Source organism: Benincasa hispida, chromosome 9, assembly GCF_009727055.1.
Source record: "Benincasa hispida cultivar B227 chromosome 9, ASM972705v1, whole genome shotgun sequence".
In the NCBI taxonomy this organism is placed as follows: Eukaryota; Viridiplantae; Streptophyta; class Magnoliopsida; order Cucurbitales; family Cucurbitaceae; genus Benincasa; species Benincasa hispida.
In genome coordinates, this window is record NC_052357.1 from 14,101,503 (window position 1) to 14,129,323 (window position 27,821).

The 27,821-nt window shown below is 36.1% G+C and overlaps 2 protein-coding genes across 3 annotated transcripts; one reads left to right on the plus strand and one right to left on the minus strand.

The window, feature by feature from the left end:
* Positions 1-1,071: 1,071 nt before the first annotated feature.
* On the plus strand, positions 1,072-3,998 carry LOC120086665 (DNA-directed RNA polymerases II, IV and V subunit 11-like). Its single transcript, XM_039043408.1, has 5 exons — positions 1,072-1,167; positions 1,308-1,397; positions 1,490-1,568; positions 2,278-2,373; positions 3,044-3,998. The coding sequence occupies exons 1-5, from the start codon at positions 1,115-1,117 to the stop codon at positions 3,074-3,076; spliced, it is 351 nt and encodes a 116-aa protein (XP_038899336.1). The 5' UTR covers positions 1,072-1,114; the 3' UTR covers positions 3,077-3,998.
* Positions 3,999-5,393: 1,395 nt separating this feature from the next.
* On the minus strand, positions 5,394-9,703 carry LOC120085091 (cation/H(+) antiporter 28). Of its 2 annotated transcripts, XM_039040945.1 has the most exons (5): positions 9,436-9,703; positions 9,151-9,359; positions 7,183-8,160; positions 6,501-7,091; positions 5,394-6,234 (listed from the first exon to the last, which is right to left on the minus strand). In XM_039040945.1, the coding sequence occupies exons 1-5, from the start codon at positions 9,521-9,523 to the stop codon at positions 5,620-5,622; spliced, it is 2,481 nt and encodes an 826-aa protein (XP_038896873.1). In that variant the 5' UTR covers positions 9,524-9,703; the 3' UTR covers positions 5,394-5,619. The 2 variants fall into 2 exon arrangements, with proteins under 2 accessions (XP_038896873.1, XP_038896872.1); XM_039040944.1 differs by having other exon boundaries at positions 9,151-9,701.
* Positions 9,704-27,821: the final 18,118 nt, after the last annotated feature.

The window sequence follows — 27,821 nt, forward strand, 5'->3', positions numbered from 1 at the left end:
CTATCCTCGCCCTCCATTTCATTCCCAGTTCCCACCAAATTTTTTGCGAGAATCGGGACAAGGGTTTCCCGCAGGAAATTCGCGGGGATCGGATTTCTTGCGAGAATTTTTTTCCTTTTTTTTTTTAATATATTCATTTTTAACAATTTTGTTTATTCTCAATCAAATAAAATTATATATATTAAATGATTTATTTCCAATAGATTTTTCATTCAAAGAAAATAGTATAAAAATTCATTATAAAAATAATACTATTATATGTAAAAATATAATTTAATCCTATAATTTATAAAAGTTAAAATTTAAATATTACAATATCATAGTCTAACTTTCCATTTAAATATTACAACATTTATGGCTTAAGATCGAAAGTCTTAAATGTTAAAACAATTTAGAAATGTATTGAAATACGAAAATGTTTAAATGAAAATTAGAAAATAACTAACATTTTATGACACAAATTTTGTAAAAAGTATATCGATAAAATAATAATAATAATAAGTAATTGTTATTACATAAATATAATTATATAATACATACATTGGGGCGGCATAGGAAATCGGGACGTAGATGCGGATGGGGAATATAATCCCCGTCTTCGTCTCCGTTTAGCCAACAAGAAAAAAATTATCCTCAATCCCTCTCTCATTTTCCATCTAACCGGAGATTCTCCTTCCCATTCGATACAATTCAACATGAGTAAGATACAATTCAATAATTAGCATATATTATCGATCAAATCCTACCTCGTATACCATTGAACTAAATAAACGAAAAAGAAAAACCATATATAAATTAAAGAATTTTTAAATAACAAGTTTAATTAGATCCTTAAAATTTTAATCGTATGTTGGTAGGTTTTTAACAAATTCAAAATCAATAAAGTGGCTAAATTTATAATTTTGAAATTTTTGGACGAAAACACAAGTCCAAAATTGGACTAAATCGGTAATTTAATTATTTAAAAAAAAAAAAACTCGATGACACGTGGCTGGGCCGCCAAAAAGGGCCAAGTGTTGCTCGTATATAAATAACCACGTCGCCATCTTCATAAAGCTATTTTCAGAGAGAGTTCAGTTTCAGAGGAAAAGTAGAAGAAGAAGAAGAAAATACGATGAATGTCCCTGATCGCTACGAGCGCTTCGTCGTCCCCGAGGGCGCCAAGAAGTTGATTTTTGAAACCCTAGCTTTTTCGTTATCTCTTTCATTTTCACGACGGATATTTTGCTTTCTTTCCATATACACTGCCACCGTCTCTGTTGTGATTTTCTTTTCTGGACGGTCGTCGATTTTGTTGAACATTGTAGGGTTTCATACGAGAGAGACACGAAGATCATGAATGCGGCGACCTTTATATTAGAGAGAGAGGATCATACTATCGGACATATCCTCCGGATGTAAGGGTTTTCTGTTAATCGGAGATAGTTTCTGGCAATTTTAATTCATTTCTTCGTTCTTGTTTATTAACATATATGGCCTGAATAATCAGGCAACTTCACAGAGACGATAATGTGTTGTTTGCTGGCTACCAGCTTCCTCATCCTCTCAAGTACAGAATACTTGTTCGGGTTAGTACTTCGATTATCTTTTCATCGTATAATCTTTGCTCTATTGCATGAATGGTTAAACGAATAGCATTATTAGCATCTTTCCAAAGCAATGTTGGTTTTTGGTAATGGAAGATTATAATCTTGAGGAGAATGACTGATCGAATTTTATTACGTAATTAGCGTTGATTTTTTCTTAATTCTTATGGTTAGTTATCGGTTATTTGAGAATGACTGATCGAATGAGAATTTCCTCGACTGGCAGGGCAAAGCAGAAACTTTTCACAGGAAATTTCGAATTATACATTTTAAGTACTTTTTATGATGAAATATTTACAATCTCAACCTTTGTTTGTATAACTTTTTTAGTCATTAGATGAATTAGGTAATTGTCTCTCCTCTATTCTTCATTCGGCTCTTCAACTGGAGTTCATAAAATCAATTTTCCTTCGAGGAAGTGAAACGTTAGTTGAATGCTTAAGCTCCTTATCCAATTCTAGTAACATTTTCGTTTACCCCCCAGAAAGATTTTGAATTCCTGAGGAGAAAACCACGATTAGAAATTTCTTGAAGATAGCAAAGATTCGGCAGATATTGATTGGTTTTAAGTAATACGATTCTAAATAGCTTTACTGTGCTCTGTTATTGATTAAATTACAGTTGGCCATTAAGTTCTGATGGTGTTCTTTTATCATTACTTTTTTATTATTTCGATGTAATTTTTCTGCAGATACAAACGGCTAGCCAGTCTTCACCGATGCAGGCATATAATCAGGCTATCAATGATTTGGACAAGGAGCTTGACGTTTTGAAATATGAGCTTGAGGTAATGCTTTCCCTCCCCCTTGACTATTTCTTTCTGCAATTTGGGTGGTATGAGTATGATTTGTTCTTATTCATAATGGGGGAATCCAGTCCTCTGATTATTTTAGGTTTATGCCTATTTTCTTTTGTTTTTGTTCTTGTATTTGTAAATGATTGATTTATTTTTATTTGTTTTGGTACATTAAGTGGGATATCTGAATTTGAATATCCAAGGAAGGGAATCATATGGGTATGCAATCCTTGATCTTCACATGAATATTTGTGTGGTCTTGTTAAACGTTCATATTACATTTAATATACTGTATAGAACTTGGATCACTTATTTTAAATTCAACTCCGATGCGACATGGGACTAAAGTGAGCTCGACTTTTGTGGTATTGGCACATGCTCCATCCCTAGAGGTCGGAGGTTCAATCCCCATATCTTGCAATTATTGTACTAAAAAACATGGATGGGATACATGTAGTTTATAATACAAGTCCATTTCAAATTATTTGAAGCTTTTGTTAACTGCAGCATAATAATTTAATAGTTAAAGGAAAAAAGAACTTGTCTGCAAAGTTTAAGGGATAAAAAGTTACAAGTGTAAATATCTAAAAGGAAAAAAAAATAAAAAGAGAAGATAATAACATTATTATTGTTGTTTACATTCGTGAATTGCTTGATGCAGGGTGAGATTTCAAGGTTCTCGAGGAACTATTAGTTTGCTTTCCAAGAAAACCAAGGGAAAGTTCGAAATGATCAATAATCTCGAGTTGGAAATGGAATGCCAATAATAAAATTTACGGCCACTTTTTAGTTTGGCTCCCGTTGGTTTTGGTGGGAGTTGATTGTATTCTTTTTTTCTTTTAAATGTTCAAATTTTCATTTAAAATAGAGAGAGAAAAAGGCATTTTAGGTAGTATTTGATTTGAAATAAAATTGAACTTCGTTTCAATTATACCTCTAATTTTCATTGATACTATTGTCGTTTCAAAAATTTTGAAAAATACCTTTATTGTTAGGGTGTGTTTGAAATACATTTTGAAATTCTTGACAACCATTTAAAATAATATTTGGAGTGTATTTTAAACTGTTTTGATAAAAAATGTTTAAATTAAAATGAGTTTTTTGAAAAACGTTTTTTTTAAGTCAATCTAAACGGGTCCTTAGTAGGACATAAACGTTTTTCTTCCAATCTCTGCAAATTCTTCCAACATGAAAATTAAATTAGAGGAATCTTCACCACCAAGAGACAACACAGAATGGAAGAGAAACGAAGCCCAAAAAAGCACTGCAAATTGATGATATAGAAGCTATCTTCACCACCATGATTGCACCTAATGGAAGAGAGCACAAGATAAGGGGCTTTCATTCAACGCCATGCAAATAGCTCAAGTTGTTGATAATGCATGAAAGACAGAAGAAACGGTAGAGAAAGGCAACCGCCATTTGCTAATTGCCATAGATGCCAAGGAAATTTTCTAGTACTGCGGGTACTATGTTCCCTTCGCTTGAGCTCTCAACTTCTACGGACTATCAATTCAATGTGTCTAACACTTTTTTTGAATTTATGTTCATAAATATTGGGTGATTTCAATCTTATTTTAAATATTGGTGGATCCTACGTTAATTTTAATATCAGTGGTTTCAACCTTATTTTAAAAAGCATGTTGACATGTTGACATAATGGACCATTGATTGTAGTGTAGGAAAATTTTCCCTGCATTTCCCTGTTCCGAAAAGGAACAGCCATTCACGATCTTAGCTTAGATTTTTTCACAGCTAAATAAAGTATGACATAATTATAGAAACCTGGAAGAAAAATAAAATTACTCCCTGGCATAAAGAGGAGGTCAGTGTGCAAATGGCAGAGAGAATTTAAAGAAATGCAAATGGCAGAGAGAATTTAGAGAAATATCATTGAGGGGTGTTTGATAAATGGATATAAATTGTTAGGTTGGGTGGGTATTTATTATCCATATTTGTTAAATCCATAAAGAAAAACTGTGGGTTATTAAAACCACATGTTTATATTTTCATTTCCTTCTCTCTTCCTTCATCTCCACCATTTGGATTTTTCCCCAAATTTGATTTTCACTTTCCAAAGTTTCTCCATAGTGGTTGTCATTGGTAACAATTTCTCAGTTACTTTCATCCAAGGCGGAATCTCCCAGGAATCTTCTGGTGTTTTTTTACACCATTTTTTTCTTCTCTCTTCTTCCGAGTCTGTTGTTCAGTTTCTTCCATCATCTTCTCTCTTCTCCCATGGTTTGAAGAGAATTAGAATTATTACCATTTTCGAAAAGAATATATGAAAAATAATTTATTATGTTCTATAAATTGAGAAAAAAATTGAGATTGTCCAATTTATGTCATAAATGATTTGAGAAAATACGTGTATATTTGAAAATTAATCAACAATAACAAATCATAAAACTAAAAAAATAAAAGAATGAAACAAAAAAAAATAGAACTAATATCGTTCACAAAAAATTGCATCAGATCTCAACTTAACTCTGCAAAGAAACATAACAATTTAACTCCTCAGATAATTTAACTATCCAGATAATAATTACCAACTCAACTCAACTCTCTACTTTTATCACGCACCAAACACATCCCTTAAATTAAGATGTTTTGACATTTTAAGTCTTTAAAAATACTTTTTTTTGGTGCCTAAAAATATTTTTTTAAGCACTTAAAGTGTTCTTTGAAATAAACTCTACCAACGTTCAACTCAAATTCGAGTAAGTTTTATATAATTTTTTAGTCTACTAGACAGTAAGCTAAACAACAATAATCAAGAAAGAATTTTGGAAATTTGCTATGGGCTATTTTCCATTCTTCATAAAAGTTTATTAACTTCGATGAAGAGATTATTTGACTCAAAAGAATAAAACGTAAAAGGAACATATAAGATTAGATACTAAAATGAGCATGGTTTAACTGGAATACAATTTGTACCATAAAGAGATTCAACTCTCCAACATATTGTAGAGAAAAAGATAAATAAATAAATAACTTGCGGATGAGATGTTCAACAAATTGTTAGTAGTCGATTAAAATGAGAATTCGCTTTGGTTTTCAACTGGTTAGAAATCACTGTTTTACAGAATAAGTCAAATGGTCAGAACTGTATATACCGGTTAATTTCTACACTTTCTCTATCATTTCCAGCAACTAAAGTTCTACAAATCACTGTATTCCAATTCTACAATTAGCTTCTAAATGCCTATCACAACTAATCTCATCGTTTCTTGACATCTACATAATTGAAAAGTCATCATCAAGTCCATCTAGTTCTCCTTTTAGATTGTGCTGATGGATGATCAAAACCGAGGTTCTAACAGAGAATTCAGACCCGGAAAGAATATCCCCTATGGGACCCAGTTCTGGACATTGTTGCCAGTCATTCATCCCAAAAGTTAACACCGAGTTGACCTTCCCACCTCGACCTACAATTATGAGGGCGTATTGCCCTTCCAGTGATTTCAAAGTAGAATAAGTCTCCGAGGAACTGGCCAGGTGTTTTTCGACATAAGCAACATGCCCACCAGCCACATGCCGTTCGTAAAAGTAGGCAAAGCATTCGTCGTCTTGTCTCATTTCCTCTTCCTGCTCGGCAACACTTATCCTGTAAGTCCCAGCTCTTCTTGCAGCATTTTCTGCATCAGCATCCACCAAGAATCTAATCACAGAAAGTTTAACTCCAGGATGCCTTGCTACTCGACCGGCGTAGGCTAATGCTTCTCGGTCATCTTTACCACCAATGAAGATGACTGCCACATTTTGAGATACATACGACCTTGAAACTTTCTCTACTGATCCAAGACCTCGATCCACTAGGATTCCCACGGAGCAGGGGGCATGCCTGAGAACCTATTTGAATGAAATTTGTCAGCCACTGATGCATTTAGAATGAAGTACTGATGACAATGTCTGTATGGATTAATGGAATACCAAATTCTCAAAACTTTTAAGACAACAATAATCTTTACTTTCTCAGCACTACACATCCTATAATCAACCAATATCCTTGAGACTGTAGTTATATATGTTATACTATCTTCATACTACTGTACGTGAAATGAACCAGTTCTAAGTTTCTAGCTATTGCAGAATTGCCAGTCCTTTAAAATCATTACCTTGCGGTTCACATAGCGGAAAGCTGATTGGCCCTCACTCAACGACCCATCTCCACGCTGGCTCTTGTGGAATGGCAATATGATAAGAGCTCCCATCAATTCCTCTGCCAAAATGCAAATGTCCTGAGCCATAGAATTGAATGTTGAGAGAGCCAACATTCTTCTAAGGGTAATCCCTTCTCCATTTTCATCTACATAGCTCTGAACTGCAGAAGTAACTTGGTCTCTCATTTGTGTCACTCCTGTGTGGGTTACAGTCACAGTGTCCACTCCTTCACCCTGAACTAATGTGGATGCTATTTCATCTGTAAGTTCAATCATGTCTGTGACATATACAACAACCCCAGGGTTAGCTGTCCCCCGAGAAATCTCCATGATGTTAATGGCTGCTGCACTGTTCTGAGGTCCATGTACACATAACAAGATCTTAAGCTCACTTGATGGATCAAGCAATTGGAGAGCCATTCGATGTGTAGGCGTGCGTTTCCTTGCCCTTTGAATTATATGCGCTACAACTTTTGGAGCATGCACGACTGTAAAGAATATTACAATTACCATCACCAAGCTCGTAGATGTAGTTATCTTTCCAGCCTGCATTTGTTCATCATTTATAAGGTGATATAGTTCGATTTTAGTATAGTATTTATCAAGATAAAAGTGCATTAGCAGAAAGTGTACTTACTGTTTTTGCAGCAATAGCCAAGTATATATGAAAATGGCCCTTCATGGTTAACAGCAGTCCAAGTGCTACTGATTCGGGCCAATGAAACCCCAAAATTGCCCCAGCAATGACAGTACCAACAACTTTTCCTACGGTTGCAATAGCAAAAAGCAGAATTAACCTGACCCATGTCATTATTTGTCCAGGTTCAAAGTCACTCAACTTGGATTCAACCCCCATCCAAACGAAGAAGATGGGAAAGAAAATGGTAGTGAGCAGGTAGTTAATTTTTCCAATTGCCCATCTTGATACTCTACCTTCTCGAGGTAAAAACGTTCCAGCTAAGAATGCACTGAGAATCGGATTGTAACCAAATGCAGTAGGGCAGCAGCAAAGGAAGGCCATGAAAGCAACTGCAAGAACCAGGTGAGGACCTTTCATAGGTTTACCCTCGGGGTTTTCATTATTTACCCAGTTCATGAATACCGGTGAAACCTTCGCTGTCAGTACTGCTTGGATCAATAATAGAATACCTAATTGAAAACCTTTTATAAGGGAAATGCGTGTCTCTTGGCATTTGCAAAAGAGATAACCAATACAAATCATGAGAGTGGATATAAAATCAGAATGCATTCCGGCACCAATGACGAGCCGGCCTATATCTGACTTGCCTATTTTAAGACTGGTAATCAAACGGGTTAGCACAGGAGAAGCTGTGCTAGAGAGGACAGTTGAGAGGGAGATTATGAAACTGATCTCTTTTGACTTTGCAAAGCTAATAAATGGGATTATGGAACAGGCTAAGATGAGTGTCGAAATCATTCCAGCATAAGCTACCTTAGCATCACGTGTAGGTGCTTTGAAGAGTACATATGGATCCACCTCCAATCCTAGCACAAACATATAGCATATCATACCAAAGTCGACGATATAACGCAGTGTCTTAATCGTTGATATATCAAGTTGCTTCCTTATGAAGTTTCCAATAACCAAACCTACCTGCGTGTTCAAAGAACATTGGAAATCATAAGCATTTAAATTAAGACCAAGAAAGCAAGCGGTTTGCAAACCATTTAATTGGGCGGGGGGGGGGGGGGGGGGGGGGACGCTCGGTATAAATACAGCTATGACTTGAGTTATTATGAGAGTGACTTGAAAAGAAGAAGTCACTCGTGAATACACTAATAACCATCCAGAAATAAAGTTGAGACTCTCAAGGACCCAAAACAGTGGAGCAATTTTGACCAAAAATAAATAATCATAATCATAAGGCAACATATATATAATGGTCCCTCATCTTTTTAGTTATTCTCAATTTGACCTTAAACTTTTGTTTTATTTGATTTGATTTAAAAAAATCTCAGTTAGGCCCTTTGTTAAAAATGATTGATCATTACACTATTGTTATTATCTTCGAAATTCGACTCACCCGTTAACAAAATCCAATTTCTCAACAGGGCAAGTCCATATGTTTGCCCAATGGCAAACTATGTTAATAAACCAATCATTTAACGAGACACGAGTTTCTTTTTTAACAAATTTCAATATAAAAAAAATAAAAAAGAAAAAAATAGAGGGACCAAATTGATAATTTTCAGAAGAGATTTAACGAACATCTGATACATTTAGCCTAGTAATAATGATAATAAGAACAGTAGCAATAGTAGTAATGGCAGATTTTCTACCCTTTTCACCATCCCATCTCACTGCTCTATTTCTACCAGGGAACTTGATCTTCTTCTTCTTCTTACTTTTTTTTTCCGTGAGTGTCCGGGCTAGCAGGAAATGTGAATTTTTGAAACACCCAAGATCTGGGAATTACATAATTCTACCTAAAACCAGACTCGTAATCTCAGATTCTCGGGAATCAGATTATTCTACCAAACGCAGACCCAAAATCTCAGGAATCAGATTATTCTACTAAATACGAGACCCTAAATCTCAATAATGGATGTGAATTTAGCAGAGAATAGAAGAAGAGACACTTACGATCGTATCAGAGGTAATGCGAGGTTGAGAAAATGGCCTCAGAAGGTAATGAACGCCATTGCAAAGACCCACCATGAGAAAGAAGCCCAAAATAGACCTGGTCGCCTTCCCGAAAATTTCAGTCAGCCGAATTGTGCATGTAGCATTTGCTAACGATCGCGATGGCTCACGATCTCTAGTCCTCGCCATTGCGTTTCTTCTTCTTCTTCCTCGCGGGATTCCCAATCACCATAAAAATCCCTTTTCTGCTTTTCTGCGAGAAGATGAAGAAAACAAGTTTTCTACCCTTATTTTTTCCCCTCCTCTTCTCTGTGATGAAGTTTTTGTTGTTGATCCTAGTTTTTCCCTTGGAACTGATGAAGGATTGCACCATTGTTGTTGATCCAACAGACCTGTTCCTGATCGAATGGCTGGGATTTTCACCTTAAATTAAGCAGAAAATGAAGGAGCATTCTGAGGAGGAACAAGAGCCATGTAAGGGATCGAAAAAAAAAAAAAAAACAGAAACAACAAACAAATGCTCGCATGCGCAGAAACAACAATTATCAGTTTTTTTCTTTTGGAGGGAAATGGTCAAAAATAGAAAAAATATATATATATATACATATATAAAATGGGTGTTCGGGGCAAAAATTATCTTAAGATTATAATAACTATATTTCTACATTAAATACTATTATGTATTCTCCATTTTTTTTTTTGAAAGATATTGTAATTAAAGTGTGGGGTGAGGGAAACGAACTTCAAACTTTGAGATCGATAATATGAACACTATGCTAGTTGAGCTACGCTCTTGTTGGCTTTGTATTCTCCATTTAACACTATTTCAAAACTCCTCATTTACTACCGTATTTACTATTTGTTAAAGTTTTTATTATCTTACATTCATCAATTTTTTATTCTAGTTTACTATTTCTTTTTTTAAACTAAAATAATTTGTACCTCAAACACGTACTATTATAATCCAAACTAAAATAATTTACAACGCAAACACAAACTATTATAACCCAACTATAATAACATAGGACTATAATAACTAACTCGTTGCCCCAAACGCCCCTAAAGTATTTACATATTATGCAAAAAAATCGTATCAACGGATATTTTTTAAAAAAATCCCAAAACTACCCTCGATTTCCTACGACGATTTTCGTTCTTCTTCTTCTTCCGAGCTTCATTTTCATTCAATTCTAAAATAATTTTATTCAATTCCATTCATCGTCGATTTCAATTCATTTTTTTCTCTGATTTCAATTCAATTGATCATTTCATTGTCACCACATAACTCAAAGATTTTATTCTTCTTTGTCGATTGGATCGATCACACGGGTACCTCTTCTTCTCCTTCTTCTATTGTCTTGTTATGTCTCACATTGCGTTGTCGAGTGAAGAACAATTATTCTTCTTTTAATTGTTCTTGAACCAATTCATAAACCAAGTTATTGAACTTTTTCTCCACAATTCCAACAAGCTTTTCATACAACATTGCGAAGCTATTTTGAAAGCCAGTTAGTCAAAAATTCCAAATTAGTACAAGATTAGATTAAAAGGAGTCGATATAGATAAAGATAGTGCTCTATCTCTGTCTACCTCAGATAGACAGATATAGACGCCTATCTTTGTAGATAGATAGATATAGACGCCTATCTTTGTAGATAGACAAATATAGACGTCTATCTTTGTCTATTAGGGATAGTGTTGTGTCACTGTTTATCTCATCTCCGTCTATCTCAATTCAAAGTTATGAATAGATCCACTCAATTAAACAAATTAGAATACAAACCATATAGAAACTATAGAAACAAATATTAGTGTTAAATATTTATCATTACAAAGATAGTATTTTATCTATATCTATCTTTGTCTATCTCAAATAGAAAGTGATAGAAGATAGACAGAAATAGAGCTCTATTTCCGTCTATCTTAATTCAAATATATAAAGAATAGATGGATTGATGTTAAAATTTTTGCTAAAGTTCCTAAGATAAATAGTTGACATAATGCACAAGTATGTATTTATGTTAAAGTTCTATTGATAGTCTACTTTTTTTTTCTCTTTAGATTTGTTTACTTTTGCTCTGATTATTGATGATTCAGCTTTCAATATTTTCTTTCTTTTGCCTTTGCTTCCATCAACTTTGGCTTTTTTTTTTTTTTTTGCTTACCATCTAGTTAAACAAAATTAGGATCAATATTGTTTAATAATTATGATTAAATAGAAGAATTAATGAAATGAAAAGAAAAGATGATGATTATTACCTTGAAGGATATGATGATAGATTGTAACATTGAAAAATTGAAAGCAGCAACGAAGAAGAAGATGAAGATGAAGCAAATTTTGGTTTAAGAGGAAGAGGCGACGAAATAAGTTATGGATATTGGCTTATGATTATTGACGAAGGAGAGACCAAAAAATCTAAAGCAATAGTGGCGGAAGAAAAAAAATAAGGAACAAAGGTAGAAGTCGCGAGATAGAGGGCGATAGACAAAGATCTTTTGTTGTTGCAAGAAGAAGATGTGGAAGAGGGACGTGGGTGTCGGGCGGATTTGGATAGTCCAATTTAATCGTTATCGAGTCGTGATTAGGCGTGGATAGTTTCCGTATTTCACTAGTTGGGCCGGGCTTTCTTCCACCGGTTTTGGGTTCTTTTTAAATTTTGTTATCCACTATAAATAGTTTGGGCCTTTTTCTTAAATTTGGAAATACCCTTTTTTTTCTCCTTCGTATTTTCTAACTTTCTTGATTTTATTTTAGGTTAAATTATAAAATACTCTTCAACCCTATACCTTGTTTAAAAAATAAACTTGAACTTTTAAAAGTTCCAATGATATTCTAAGCTTAAAAAATGAAAATTTGGTACCATCTGGAAATTTGACCTCACTTTTCAATTTGCTCGAGTTTTGGCTTTGTTGATGTCATCAACCTGTGAATTTACCATGTTAAGCCTTATTCCTTCTTCCTTCCCCTTTGTTGGTTTTTTTTTCCATTTTTCCGTCTTTCTTATGTTTTTTTTTTCTTTTTTCTTTTCCAGCGATTTCTTATATTTATGACGCCATTTGTTTTTCTAGCAATTTCTCTTTTTTTTCTTTTCCGACAATTTATGTTTACGTCGTTTTTTTTTTCATTTTTCCATCAAGATTTCTTTCCTACCATCTTTTCTTTAGTTGCCCTCCTTTTCTTGTGATTTCTTCTGTTTATGTCTACATTTTTTTCTTCTTCTAAGATTAAAGATGTAAGTTAGAGTGTGAATCAGAACGAGAGAAAGAAACAAGAGTGAGAATTCAAATGAAGTTAAGAAACTCAAAGGAAAAAACTAAAAAAAAATGATGAGGAAAAAGCTAGAGGAAAAAACGAGAGAAGAAACGAGAGGAAGAAATGAGAGGAAGAAGTGAGAGGAAGAAGCAAGAGGAAGAAATAAGAGAAATCAATGAGAGGAAAAATTCAAAAGAAGGGAAAATCAAGAAAGAAATAAAGGAGAGCAACGTAAATCGGGGAACAAGATGAAAGAGCAAAAGAAACGAGATGAAGGAACGAGAGGAAAGAGCGTGGATTGCGTTTGGCCTCGCGCGCGTTTTGGGGTTAAAACGGTGTTTTCACACACAGCTGACGTAAGCAGAAAGCCAAAATTCGAGCATTTTTTAAAACGAGGTCAAATTTTAAGAGGCTATCCATACAAATTTCCCTTAAAAAATGTTAAAAGAAATATTCTCGTCTTTTGTTTTGTATGAAATTGTTTATATTTTTATTTCAAAAAAACCACTAACTGGTAGAAGTTTAATAATACTTTCATTTTTTTTAAAAAAAAATATTCAAACAGTTAGTATATGGGAAAAAAATGTCAGTATCTCTTTTTAAGAATACTTTTAACTTTCAAAATTTGTATTATTACAATCGTACCAATAACCTTAAAAAGAAAAAAAGTTTTAAAATGTTCTTATCGTTATTATAGTCAATTTTTTTCTATGTAGATACTCACATATTTCTTAGTTGTTCATTTCTTAAACCAATTTTCTTAACAACCAAACAAAACACAAAACTTAATGTTAAAGTAGAAAATGCCACAAAATTCCAAAATAAAAATTTCTCCTTAAAACTAAACAAAACAATGAATTGCCAAATACAAAAAGAGCTGAAAAATATCAACTTAAATCCTGAAAAGCTTTTTTAAGTAACTGCACCAAATATACTGATTTAAATGATCAACAAAGTCTCGCCACTATAAATTTTGTAAGACATATATTTCATTTCTTTTCCTTCCTACTGGTGTCATCCTCAAAATTATGACTAAAATTTTTAACATGTTTATTTGGTGTATTGGACTCAAATGACGTATTAACACATATTCAATTCCTAATTTGCAACTTTATTTTAATTTTCTATATAATGAAAATTTGACATAAATGAAACACTATTCAAATTTGAGGGGTATTGTATGTAAATTGATTTTTTCCGCACACACAAATCATCATGTATGATCAAGTGATCATTTTATTACATTTTTTTTTAGTAAAGTAAAGTAATTAATTTAATTATCGCATTGTTTCGTTAGTAAACTAACCGTCTTCCATAATCAGTTGACATCATATTTTAAAACTGCACGACTATGCATACACCAACTTCAAACTCAATATATCAAATTCGTATTTTTTTCCCTTTTTAGCAAATCTTTAAGGTTTAAAATCTTTCAAATGATATCTAACCACGCATAATAATTTTACTCATTGTATTCTTCCATGAACGGTTCTTCCCTATTGTGGTCTTGTTGGAAAGGGCAGGACCCTCAAAACGACGAACAGTAAACGATCAAGTCACGACGGTCAAGCAAAGAGCAAGACCTGCAAAACAGAAACTCGTTATAGGCTGAGTCGCGGAGCTCGCTTTCTTTAAGACGTTTCGTGGCTCTGCTAAAATGTGCAAGCAGTTCTGAAAATTGCCATGTCGTCCTCGGATAAAACAGTCAAAAGAAACCCGATCGAAAATGCACCGTTACCAACCGAAATACACACCCTTTCTAAACTCACTGCTCGGAAAACTAAAATGGAAGAGGAGAGGAAAATGAAATGAAGTGAACAATGAATTGTATTTTTGAACTGCTGAAGGCCACGCCTTTTATAGGCCTTTAGCGTGGAACGGTAGGGAGCGAAAAAGGCGGTGAGCCTTAGAATGTGCACGGACGAAAAGAACAGGAGGATCGTTTCCTTTTTATTAAAAATTAATAATCATATACACGCCTCGCCCGATCAATTGGACGAACGGACGGTGGTGCGCGTGTGGGACGCCCACCGAACCCACATTGGTCTATCTCCTCACTCCCTCCAAAACATGGGTACCCGTTGGGGCCCAAACCCAAAGCTCAAGATTGGAATACATAAGGGAGACTTCAAGAACAGAGAGAAGAAGGTTGTGCCGACAGATCATTCCGGTAAACTTGGGAGAACACCAGAAGCTTCAAGAACAGAGAGAGGGCCGACTCTTGCGGAAATAGGAATATCTTTTGAACCGAATAGAGATTGACAGTGTAAAAGCCTCAGTCAGCAAAGAATTGCTACCAGGCTCTCTACCTTTATCTCCACTGTTATTTTGTACTCAAACTCATTTATAAAAATGGAATTTACTTCTCTATATCTGTTCACTTCTCTGTTATTACGCATGAGTAGCTAAATCTGTTGAATGGGTTGAGAAGCATTTAGCTAGCACAACTAGGAATCTTCATTCTATGCGATTATCTTTACTATGTATGCTTAATTCGTCCATTAGAGATACTCAAGAGGGTAGTGTAAGGATAGGATCTAGGCTTGGGAAAGTCAGGTTAGAATCTAGGCTCGGGAAAGTCAGATTAGAACGCATAATCAAGAGATAGGAGCTTAAGAATAAGCATTGTTTCTTATTAACGCATCGCATGCATCCTAGACATAGGATATGATTGTGTGTGGTCACCTTGCCTTTATGCATCTTGCATCATCGCATAGGAAAAGAGTAGAGACTTAGGAATAAGCTCTATGGACACTTTTGCATTCACGCATGCGTCCTAGACTTAGGAGCATCCTATTTGCATTGGAAAATGTCTTGTTGTGCATGTTGTAGCACAATCGCATAGTTTGACGCATTCCCAAGTAACGCTAGCTAAAGACCTTCTCAACCCATTCATCCGAATACTTAGTGCATCTATCACACAATCAGACTTTTCTCAAATCCACTGCATTGTTTATTTTCATTACCGCAATCAATAACAAACCAACAATTAATAGAGTTACCGGTTACCGTAAGGTTTTCTAAAAATTACCATTGCAACTTGTTTTCACAAATCCCTGAGTTTGACCCCGGACTTACCAGGAACTCAATGGGGTTTACACTTGGATTCCACTGAGAAAACTTGAGTGCTTAACGCATTTTATCCATTATTTCACATCATAAAATAATGCATCATGAACATTTGAAGAACAACATTTGAAGATGCGTTTCCACGCTCTTAGAGCATGAAAAGTCAAATGAACAAAGAAAAAAACTCTACGAACATTTGAAGATGCGTTTCCACGCTCCTTCGCACAACGACGCTTGAACAACAACAACCTCGAAAGCTCGATCTACACGACCGCAACACTGCACGAACACTTCGCGCTCGTCCTCAATGATAGCCTCGGCCACAAACTCCTCAGCAATAGCACGAACGACCTTCACAACACCTCGACAATGTCGAATTGAGTATGACACCACCAAGAAGGCTATGTTGGTATTCTCGGTGTGAGAATCCTCACGACTGGGCAAGTAGGAGATGGCGGAGACCTATTGCATAAGTCGATGCCCTATCGTTTAGCTAAAGCTATGCGATCGTCTAGCAAAATCTATGTGATCGTTTAGCTCATCGCTTAGCTCGATCTATTGCCTACAGACACTATACGATCGTTTACTTTGGCAAATGATTGTCTAGCAAAAGCTCTGCGATTGTTTAGTAAATACTGTACGATCGTTTAGCTCGCCCAAGCTGTCGTTTAGTAAATCTATATTTACTTGACGACTACCGTGAGATCCTTTTTGCGCTGAGAGAAATCTAAAAAACTTTTTATGAAAACCTTTTCAACAATTTGTAAATCTTACTAAAATTAGGGAAACCATTTTTCTTTTATCTCATGGTTACCATGAAAATCCAATAACCACCCACTCAATTGGTTATTAAAGAAAAATAATTAATTATCCAATAATTAATATTATTATAAATATAAATATAACCAACTTATCATACTATATTTATTACCTATAGTTTTAATATTTCATCTCATTAAACATATAAACCATAGTTCTTTTTCTATTCCATGGTGTTTAATGTAAATCTCATTTACATCAATCCTCCACTAGTTGTATCTCATACATCATCCCGATTATTTCATATATAATCAAATTACCTCTTTTTAATTTGAAAATTTCAAATCAACACCAAGAACTGATCCTCAACTGAATCCATTGAGCTACCAAAGGGACATTATGCACCTGTAGCTTGAAGCTCCAATGGTACGTGAATAACTGACTAAACTCTTTAGTCACGGGATCCACCATCTGTTAACTGCCAGGCACTTTACTAAAGACCGATAGTTGAACTCTCCTTACCATAGATATATTATGTGTTCATCGTAATCAATCAGCAGTGCGACAACCCAGATCACTCGTAAGTACAACTGGGCCAATAACCATTATGCCCCTGTAGTTACATCTGTCTCCTTAAGTACCCCTGATCCCTCTAATGAACATAAGTTATACCCCTACTATGACTGAGTCTTCTCTTCCAAAGAGAAGCTGTGGTCACTATGTTTAAACCCTGAAATAAGCTCTTAAGGGAGCAATCTCTCTACTTATCCCTGCTTCGAGAAAGCAGTGAATTCCATCTTGTGGATCGAGATCCCAGATCCCAGATCAACAAGTCCCCAAAATGGTAGGCATGTTGAATAGCCAATCTGGCCACTCGCACTCATATTAATCAAAGGACCACCTTTAAAGGCAAGAATTCCCAAAACACTTAGGATTGAGGTCATGTCATCTATGGTCGTTTAGGTGAGATGTAAGTCTCTAGTATCAACGGCAATCCCAACATGTATAAACCTCAACCTCTCTCTTTGAGTTTTCCTCTCCTGCAAACTCTCTCTGCCTCTCTTTCTTAGCCATCTGCAGGGACCTCAATCGGCAGCTTCCATCACCTCTACTAGTGTCTAGCCTGAAGGAATTCTTATACAAGAGTACCTCTGAGTTGAAGCGTATCTTTCCAAAACATTGTGACAGAATTTCCAAATTTACATTCTCACATACAAATATGCATTAAACTATTAAATTACCGACATGCTTAAAGATAAAACAATAAGAGAATAAGGAACTTACCAGTTAAAGACTCTTCTAAGAAAAACTCGCTCTCTCCACGAATGAATGCTCTCGCTCTCGCTGGAACAACATGCTAATGTTCAGCAAAACTCCGATCGTCTACCACAAACGGACTCCACACGAATAGAAAGAAGACGGGGATGACACTACCACTTGGAACCCTTAATATTCTCGAAGTGAGAATCCAAAGAGTGTGTTCTGTTCGGATTTGGTAGAGGGTAGGAGAAAAACAGATCGTATACAACGATCAAGCAAGTGGGAGAAAGGCAACGTCTATCGTATAGACATGATGCTTCATCGTTTAGGTGAAGTACACGATCATATAGGAAAATCTAAGAGATCATCTATACAATCGTTTAGTAAAGCTCGGGTGCCAAGCAATCGTATAATAAAATGTGGACGATCGTTTAGAAGAAGCGCGCGCGGATGTAAGCGATCGTCTAGTAAACTCGCACTATCATATAGGCTCTGATTTACTAAGCGATTGAATACAAACACTTTGTTGAGCAATTAATCGTGTTCCTTGCCAAATGAAAACAATTTTCATTTTATTCTTTAGTTACAAAAACCGAATGGAACTTCCCACTAACGTATGTTACAGAGAAAACGCCGGGCAATTATCCCATAACTATCCAATTAATAAAATAATAAATATAATCATATTATATTCATAACCTATAGTTTAATATCATAACTGTCCATGAGAAGGTGTGTGGTACCACATCGTTCAAGCCTTGGTTTCAACCCTTAAGGGAACAATCTATCTACTTACCCGTGCTTCGGGGAAGGAGTGAATTCCATCTTGTGTAGCTGAATTCCCAGCTCCCAAATCAGACGAATCCCCAAAGTGGAAGGTTTGAGTCGGCGACCTGGCCACTTGCACCCATGCAAACCAAAAGACTGCCCTCAATGGCAGGAGTTCCCAACTCACTCAGGATTGAGGTCATGTTACCTATGGTTATCCTAGTGAAGTGATCATGAACGACGTTATATAAACGAGACATTAATACTTGGTGATCAGGTCTTATACAAAATCTTTGTATAGAGCGTCCCCGCTCGCATGTCCTTACACGAATGATTAGGATCAGACCATCTGTGGTAAGTCACAACACTTGTAACCATTCCACAAAGCGGGTCACATACGTAGCGTTACTAAGATACGGTTTCCTTCCTATATCCATATACTATAGACCATTTTGGTTATCACTTAATATATGATCAACTTGTATGTTACCTTATACATGTTTAAGTTACATAATGACAACCAAGGATTTTAGTTTATTGGTTTGTGGTAAAGCAAATAAAACATCCAATGTGCAAAGTCAAGTAGTGAAGAAAATATCATATATTATACATCACAAGCATTTGAACAAAATGTGTATACAAACTACAGGACATGAGACTTTAGGGCATCATCCCCAACAATCTCCCACTTGTCCCAAACGACCTCCTTAGCAACTTCGTAAGTCGCTGCGTACTCGTCCTCTATCGTGGAGTCAGTGATGCACCCCTACTTAGTGCTTCGCCACACTACAACTCCTCTGTTAAGAGTAAAAACTAACCCTGAAGTGTACTTGCGAGAGTCCCTATCAATCTGAAAGTCAGAATCCGTGTATCCAGTAAGGATCAAATCCCTAGATCCATACACGAGCATGTAGTCCTTCGTTCTCCGAAGATACTTGTGGATGTTCTTAACTGTGGTCTAGTGACCCTAGCCTGGGTTAGACTGATACCTATTGACTATTCTCACAACATAGCAGATGTCTGGCCTAGTACAAAGCATCGCATACATCAAACTGCCAACGACAGATGCATATGGGACCCGTCTCATCTCCTCAACTTCTTGAGGCGTCTTAGGACACATGTCCTTAGACAAAGTGACTCTATGCCTGAATGGCAGTAGGCCCCTTTTGAAGTCCTGCATCGAGTACTTAAGCAACATCTTGCCAATGTATGATGCCTAAGACAGTGCTAACACTTTGTTCTTGTTGGGAATGTCCTAGAACTCGCAGTTTGTGTTAAACATTCTATTTATCAATAATAATAAATTGTTGATTTTGCATCTTATTGTGAAAACCCAGTAAACATATTCATGGCTATAGTCTGAATACTGTAACTTTATGTAGTGACATAAATAAGATCAAGTTAACAGTATATATCCCAAATGGTCTAATAAGTATATGGATGAAATTGGGTATCTTATCCTGGTAACACTATTGGATGCGGCCCATTTTGTAGTTGTTACAAGAAGTTGTAAAGTGCTACAAACGATGTGATCCACAGATCATTCATATTGAGACATGTGAGTGGGGGCATCCTATGTAATGAGTTTGCATATAGACTAGACCACGAAAATAGTCACTTTTCTTTATAACAACCGTTTACTGTTAAAACTGACTATTTCATTTATTAATATAACCTAGGTTAACTCGATCTTAACCTGAGCTAGCTATGAACTCCTGTTTGTTCGAGATTATCCTTTGAACTGCAAACGGTGAGAGTAGTTCAATAACACTGCTCAATAAGCTTTCCATTTTGGGGATAAGACTGGATGAATAGCTGGGACATAGCCTTGCAAGATGAAATTTACTCCTACTCGATTTAGGGTTAGCAGATAGGTTGTTCTCTTAAGTACTGATTCCAAGTCTTGAACAATCGAGGCCCCATTCTCATGATAAAGAAAGGATTTAATTCATAGATGTTACGAATCATAATTGTTCATTAGAGGGTCAGTGCAAACTTAAAGAGCAAGATGTATTCACAGAGGTAAAATTGATATATTGACCCAGCTGTGATTACGAACAACCTGTGACAGATCGACTTACTGATTATGGTTATATTAAGTGGATATAATATATCTACAGTGAGGGGAGTTCAACTATGGGATATAGTGGAGTGACCCATCAGTTAACAAATGAGGGTTATATCGGTCTAATGAGTTTAACTGATTAATCTCGGATCGTTGGAGCCCATGATCTGTAAGTCCGCGAGGTCTCCCTACTATCTCGTAAATGGTTAAGCTTTAGAGTAGCTTGAGAAATTAATTTAAAATGTTCAAATTAAATGGAATAGGAAAATATATATTTAAATATGATTTAAATATATGAAGATGGATTTGTGCAAAAATTAATTTAATATTTGATATTAAATCAATTAGTTTTATTTAAAAATTAATTTATGAAATTAATTTTAAAAAATTAAAATTTCAGTTTTAAAATCAAAATGGATTTTAAAATCAAAATTTGATTTTGAGATAAATTGGAATTTTGAAATACATGCACAAAATGGAATTTCAAAGTTTTCCATATCATCTGCTTCATGCTTACACAAAACCCATTTCTCTTCTTCATTAACTCCAAGCATGAGCTGTAAGCCATGCATAATTCTTCTTTGCATGTTCACCTGAAATAAATAAAGAATAATGGAGTGATTTTGAAGCATGCATTCTATAGAAATTTGAGAGAAAGTTTCAGCTGAAGAACTGTTCATCGAGTGAGGTTGTGAGATTCTCCTTGCGATTACATTGCTTCAAGCAATTCTTGAGTCCCACAACTCGATCTAAAGCTCCAAAAGAATAGTGGGGAAGATCTTGAGGTGGTTCGTGGTGATCTTTGAAGAAGACTGTTGCTGATTGATCGAGATCTTGAAGAGTTCTACAAAGGTATGATCTAAAATCTTCTTATTTAGATGAGCATGCTTTAGTTTATGCCAAAATTTGTGAATTTGAATGCTTATTGATCTTTGTTACATCTGCTGAATGTTAATACACTCTTATGGTTCTTATGATCCCAAAAGATATGTATACCCAGAACAAACTGAGTTCTCCTAAATCTTTCTTTTGGAATTGGATCGCTAGCCAGTTTTGAACTACAATCAGTAGTCCTATACCATTCTTAATGAGTAGGATATCGTCTACATACAACACTATGAAAACTACTGAACCGTCGACGATCTTTTTGTAAACACAAAGTTCATTAACGTTTTATTCAAAGCCATATGATTTAATCGCAGTATCAAACCGAATGTTCCAAGATCGAGACGCTTGTTTCAGCCCATAAATGGATGGACTTAGTTTGAAAATATTTTGCTCTTGACCTTGGGCAATGAATTCCTCAGGCTGTACCATGTAAATGGTCTCCTCAAGATTGCCATTCAAAAAGGCTGTCTTGACGTCCATTTGCTAGATCTCATAATTATAATAAGTGGCAATCGACAAGAGGATGCGTATGGACTTTACCATGGAAACAAACAAGGAATTCTCCTTATAGTCGATTCCCTCCACCTGGGTATAACCCTTTACCACAAGTCGAGCCTTGAAGATTTGCACCTTCCTATCAGCACCCCGTTTCTCTTGTAGATCCATTTACAACCTATAGGTCTTACCCCATCAGGCTGATCTACAAGATCCCATACTGAGTTGAAGTACATCAATTCCACTCGAGATCCATGGCTTTGACCCATTCATCCCGGTCAACATCTTTCATTGCCTTCTGATAAGACAACGAATCCTCAACATCGCCATCTGCTACCATAGCAAGGATTTTCGTGAAACTCAGATAGCGAATGGGTGGGTTTGCAAACCTCCCACTGCGTCGAGGTTCCCTCAACTCTTGAAGTGGAACCGACCTACTAGATGATCTATCATCAACAAATCTTGCTGATGAAGCAGGCCCTTCAACAACTCTTATTGAAGTTTCAGTAGTTTCGCTGGAAAGCTCACGTAACATGACTTTACTACGTGGACTGTGCTCCCTAATATGATCTTTCTCCAGGAAAGTAGCATTCGTGGAAACAAACACCCTATTTTGTGATGGATCATAAAAATAACCTTTTGGGGTAGCCTACAAAGAGGCACAACCTCGACCATGGTTCCAACTTATTGGGATTTGCCTCAAGCACATGTGTGGGCAACCCTAAATGTGGAAGTGATGTAAACTAGCTTTACACCCGTTCTACGACTCCATAGGTATTCTCGCAACACTCTTGGAAGGAACACAGTTGAGTATGTATACCGCAGTTTACACTGCGAAACCCAAAAACGAGTCCGATAAGGAAGCTTAACTCATCATCGAACAAACCATGTCCAACAAGGTTCTATTTCTTCTCTCGACTACACCATTCTGCTGAGGTGTACTCAGCGCTGGGAGTTGGGAAACGATTCCATGTTCTATTAAATAGTCCTGGAACCCCGAATCCAAAAACTCTCTACCTCGATCTGATCGAAGTGTTTTAATCCGTCTATCCAATGCATTTTCAACTTCAGCCTTGAACTCTTTGAACTTTTCAAAGGATTCAGACTTCCGTTGCATCAAATAAGCATACTCATACCTAGAGTAATCATCAGTAAAACTGATAAAATACTCATAGTGTCCTCGGGCTCGCACATTCATAGGACCACAGAGATCAGAATGTACTAACTCAAGAGGCTTTTTGGCTCGATAATCTTTCCAATAAAAGGTCTTTTAGTCATCTTACCCTCAAGGTAAGATTCGCACACTGGTAAAGAAATTTTTTCTAACTCACTTAGAAGGTCATTCTTCACTAATCTCTCAATCCTATTGATATTGATGTGCCATAATCGAAGGTGCCAAAGTTAGGCATTTTCTTTTGGAGAAATTCGTTGATGTTTAGATTAGGTTACGACAAATTTAAACATCTCTATGGAGGGAACTTAAGGCTAATGACCTTAGCACATACAAGTTGTTTTCCAGTTTAGCTGTACAAATCTCAACACCATCATTATGAATAAACACTTTATTCACATTAAAAGAAAGAGTGTATTTACATACACTTTACAGAAATTAGGTTCCTTTTTAATTCAGGAACTACAAAAACATCTTTTAATACAAGAAACCTATTCTGTAAAGTTAACTAGATGCTTTCCACTACCACAGCTGAGACGACATGCTCGGTACCTACTCGCATTGCCATCTCACCAGCCTCCAGCTATCGCCAGGATCTAATCCCCTGAAAAGAAGAACAAATGTAATCAGTGGCACCCTAATCAATTATCCAAGCAGAATCATCATTCTCCACTAAACAAGTTTCTAGCACAAGTAAATCATATTTACTTTTGTCTGCCTTGGCCTTAGCCTTGGTTGTCTTCCTTTCCTTTAGCCAGCAAGGAAAATTTCTTTTCCAATGTCCGTCCTGGTTGTAGTGGAAACATTTACCTTTTTCAACCGGCGGCGGACGCCTCCTTGGGGCGACAGGTGGCGGGTTAGTAGGCGTTTTCCCTTTCCCCTTACCACCGTTATTCTTCTTTCCCTTTCTAGAGTTAGAAGTAGAAGGTGCAGACTTCGTTCCTGAGATCAAACCTCAATGGAACGTTCTAGAAGATGAGGCAACATTTGCCTCACCCCTTTTCCTCTCCTTACTTTTCAGTAAAGATTGATATGTATGTAACTCATTGACGAGAGTTGTAAGGGTATAGTATGTTTGCAACTCATTGAGAAGAGTTGTAAGGGTATATTCCACTTTGTTAAGAAACGCATTGCTAACAAAGTGGAGGAAGCTCTCCGACAATGAATGCAAGATTATGCTAACCTGACTGTCCTCATCGATTCTAGACCCATTCATCTCCGCCACGTTAAAGTGGACCATCATGTTACTGTCTCTTATACACATCTAGATGTGTATAAGAGACAGGTCGTGATCATATGTTTCCAACTCGAATAGCTGTCGCCAGTAAGTTTTTCGGGGCTTAACAAAGCTATTGTGGCATAGCCATTTTTAAAATCGTTGCTGAAAAATGAATAAACTTTTATAAGACTTTGCTAAATCACATTTTAACCAATTAGTTTTAGCAAAAACAATTTCCAAGTACCCTAAGTGATTAGACTTCTTTTTTGCAATGATGCCCCAGCGAGGCAGGACAAATGTCATCGGTGGGGTGAAACATTCTCAACCATAAGGCAGACCCAACTCTTGAAATTGAACCTAACATCCCCCATTGATTTGGTCCAGAACTGTTAACCCTTAACAATTTCGCGTAAGTGTGACCCCTCGTTTTCGACCCAGAGTCCTGCCCTAATGAGCCCACCGTAGGGAAGAAGAAGATTAGGACAAGAAACTAAGTAACCTTATCCTCTTACAGGAGATCAAATAAAAAAACGCGTAAAACTGTCATCCTATAAGGGGACACTCCCATGGTGCCACGAGGCCGAGGGTAGATCTCACGGCGTGGACAATAAGGGAGAAACACGAGAGTTTTAAATGAAGCATTAAATTCTTCAAGTTCCTCCTACTGAATGTTCTACCTAGGGTTTCATTAACCTAGACAATTCGTCTACTGATTTTAGTCTAAGTCATTTATTAAGTCCGTTAAAAAAAAAAAAACTTTTATCTTTGAAATAAAACAAGGTCAAGTAGTCATATTAGATGCTTTAATAGATTGTCCTTAACTTACCTGCATGCATCAAATCTATCTAATTCACCTTTCCAGGTAGGTTCCCAGGTAGGGGTGTTACCTTTTTGTCACCTTAAATACCCCAACCCAGACAGAACCCGCCTTAGCAAAAGATCCCTTATAAATAGATTTTCTATACTTTAACCTTTTATTAGTAAATTTAATCTTATTAAACTGATTAAAAGATTAAAGCCCAAGGTTACTAATCATGATCTTAGGTCGATCTCATCAAAGTTTTAAACATTTTAAAACTATGAATTAAACCTAAGTTGGCATGCATGTCTTTCCTATTGATTTTAGTTCTAATTTCTTTTTATAACCTTTATAAAAGAAACAACTAAAACATACATTGCCACACAACGAGGTATTTATAACACTTATAAATTGAACCTATGTGTCATGCTTCATGCAGTGTTCAGTCATTACTATACATAACTTTTATATACAAGTAACAACTAAGCACACATGCTTTACATATACCCTTAGACTATAACAATTATAATATAATATGATGCATGTCAATGCTTTATGCATGCATAAATATAACTCTTATATTATATGATGCATAAGCATGCTCTTACGTAATTTTAAATCATGCTTCTAAATCATAACACTTATAATAAAGAGATGATGCATGACAAATGTATAACCTAAGGTGGGATTTTTCTATATGTGCATACCATATGACATATAAAATAAAACATACATCTCATACATAAAATCACAGATTAATGGACTGGGATGAACCACCTCTAAAATCAGAATGAAAAATTCTATCTAGTACATTTTTCCACTGAGCAAACCGGTTCACAGGCGAACCGGGTCTTGAACTCCCAGGCAAAGCTCCCATTGTTTAGTAAATGCCTCCAAGTAAACGATCACGTAGCACACTAGATGATAATGCAGAGATGCTAAATGATCGCTCAGACAACAACGAAGTTGCGAAGCCCGATCGTCTAGACGATCGCTTAACAAACGATGGGTGAACGATTTACTACACGATTTAATCTACGATCATATAGTCAGTAACTAAGCGATGAAGCTTGTTGAGCTATATGATCGTCTAGTGTGTGTGCGTAAAACAACTTCCGAGTATCCGATACTCAGTGATCGTCTACCCCATCATCTACTGGACCCAACCAACGTTTGGTCGTCTTCTTCCTCGAAGAGCATGAACCCTTGCTATAAAGCTTTTTCACGAACGACTCACAGACTCAAACAACTTTGAAATTACAGACTTGATAGCAGTTAATATTACCCAAAAATGCAAAGGCCTTTACAATTAACTCGAAATGTAAAAGAGTTTAACAAACTGAGGTTTCATCCCAGAAACTTCATTAATTCACACATCCACAAACGAATTAACACCTAAAACAGAGAGTAGACATGCTTTTACCCACCGAGAATGTAAATGCAATTCTTTGCAACAATGAATTTGGAATATCAGAACTTGGCTCTGATACCAATTGAAGGAACTCTTATACAAGAGTATCTCTAAGCGGAAGCGGATCTTTCCAAAACATTGTGACAGAATTTCCACATTTACATTCCCACATACAGATATGTATTAAACTACTAAATTACCGGCATGCTTAGAGATAAAGCAACAAAAGAATAAGGAACTTACCAGTTGAAGACTCTCTTCTCGGCAAAACTCGCTCTCTCCACGAACGAATGCTCTCGCTCTAGCTGGAACAGCAGGCTATCGTTCAGCAAAACTCTGGTCGTCTACCACGAATGGACTCCATATGAACAGAAGGAAGATGGGGATGACACCAACACTTGGAACTCTTAATACTCGCACTATCATAAGCGATTGTCTAGTAAACTCGCACTATCGTATAGGCTCAAATTTACTAAGGATTGAATGCAAACACTTCGTTGAGAAATTAACCGTGTTCCTTGCCAAATGAAAACAATTTTCATTTTATTCTTCAGTTACGAAAACAAAATGGAACTTCCCACTAACGTATGGTTACGGAGAAAACGTCGAACAATTATCTCATAACTGTCCAATTAATAAAATAATAAATATAATCATATTATATTCATAACCTATAGTTTAATATCATATATTAATCAAAATGTTTTCTCCTTCACTAGATATAAATAATATTTATATCCAATTTCCTCCTATTAATGTATTTCATACATAAAGTCAATCATATCATATATGATTAACGAGTTCAATTATATCATATATAATCGAACTCCCTCTGGTCAATTTGAACATTTCAAACTGGCCCAAAAACTGACTCCCAACTTGAATCCAAGCTACCAAGGGGACCTTATATACCTATGGCTCGAAGCTCCAACGGTACGTGAATAGCTGACTAAACTCTTCAACCACGAGCTCTACCATTTGTCAACTGTCAGACATTCTACTAAAGACTGGCAACTTAACTCTTCTTACCACAGGTATATTTCTATGTCCATCAGATATAACCAATCATTAGTACGATAACCTTTAATAGATGCTCGAAAGTACTGTTGAGCCAATTTACTGTTTTGCCGCTATAGTTACATCTTACTTTTTAAGTACCACCGATCCCTCTAATGAATAATACAACATGATCCTACTATGTGTGAACACTTCTCGGGCCATGAGAAGGCGTGTGGCACCACATCGTTCAAGCCCAGAATCAGCCTTTAAGGGAGCAATCTATCTACTTACCCCTGCTTCGGGGAAGGAGTGAATTCCATCTTGTGTAGCTAAGTTCCTAGCTCCTAAATCAGACGAATCCCCAAAGTGGTAGGTTTGAGTCGGCGACCTGGCCACTCGCACCCATGCAAATCAAAAGACCGTCCTCAATGGCAGGAGTTCCTAACCCACTCAGGATTGAGGTCATGTTACCTATGGTCATCTTTGTGAAGTGAAGTCTCTATCATGAACGACGT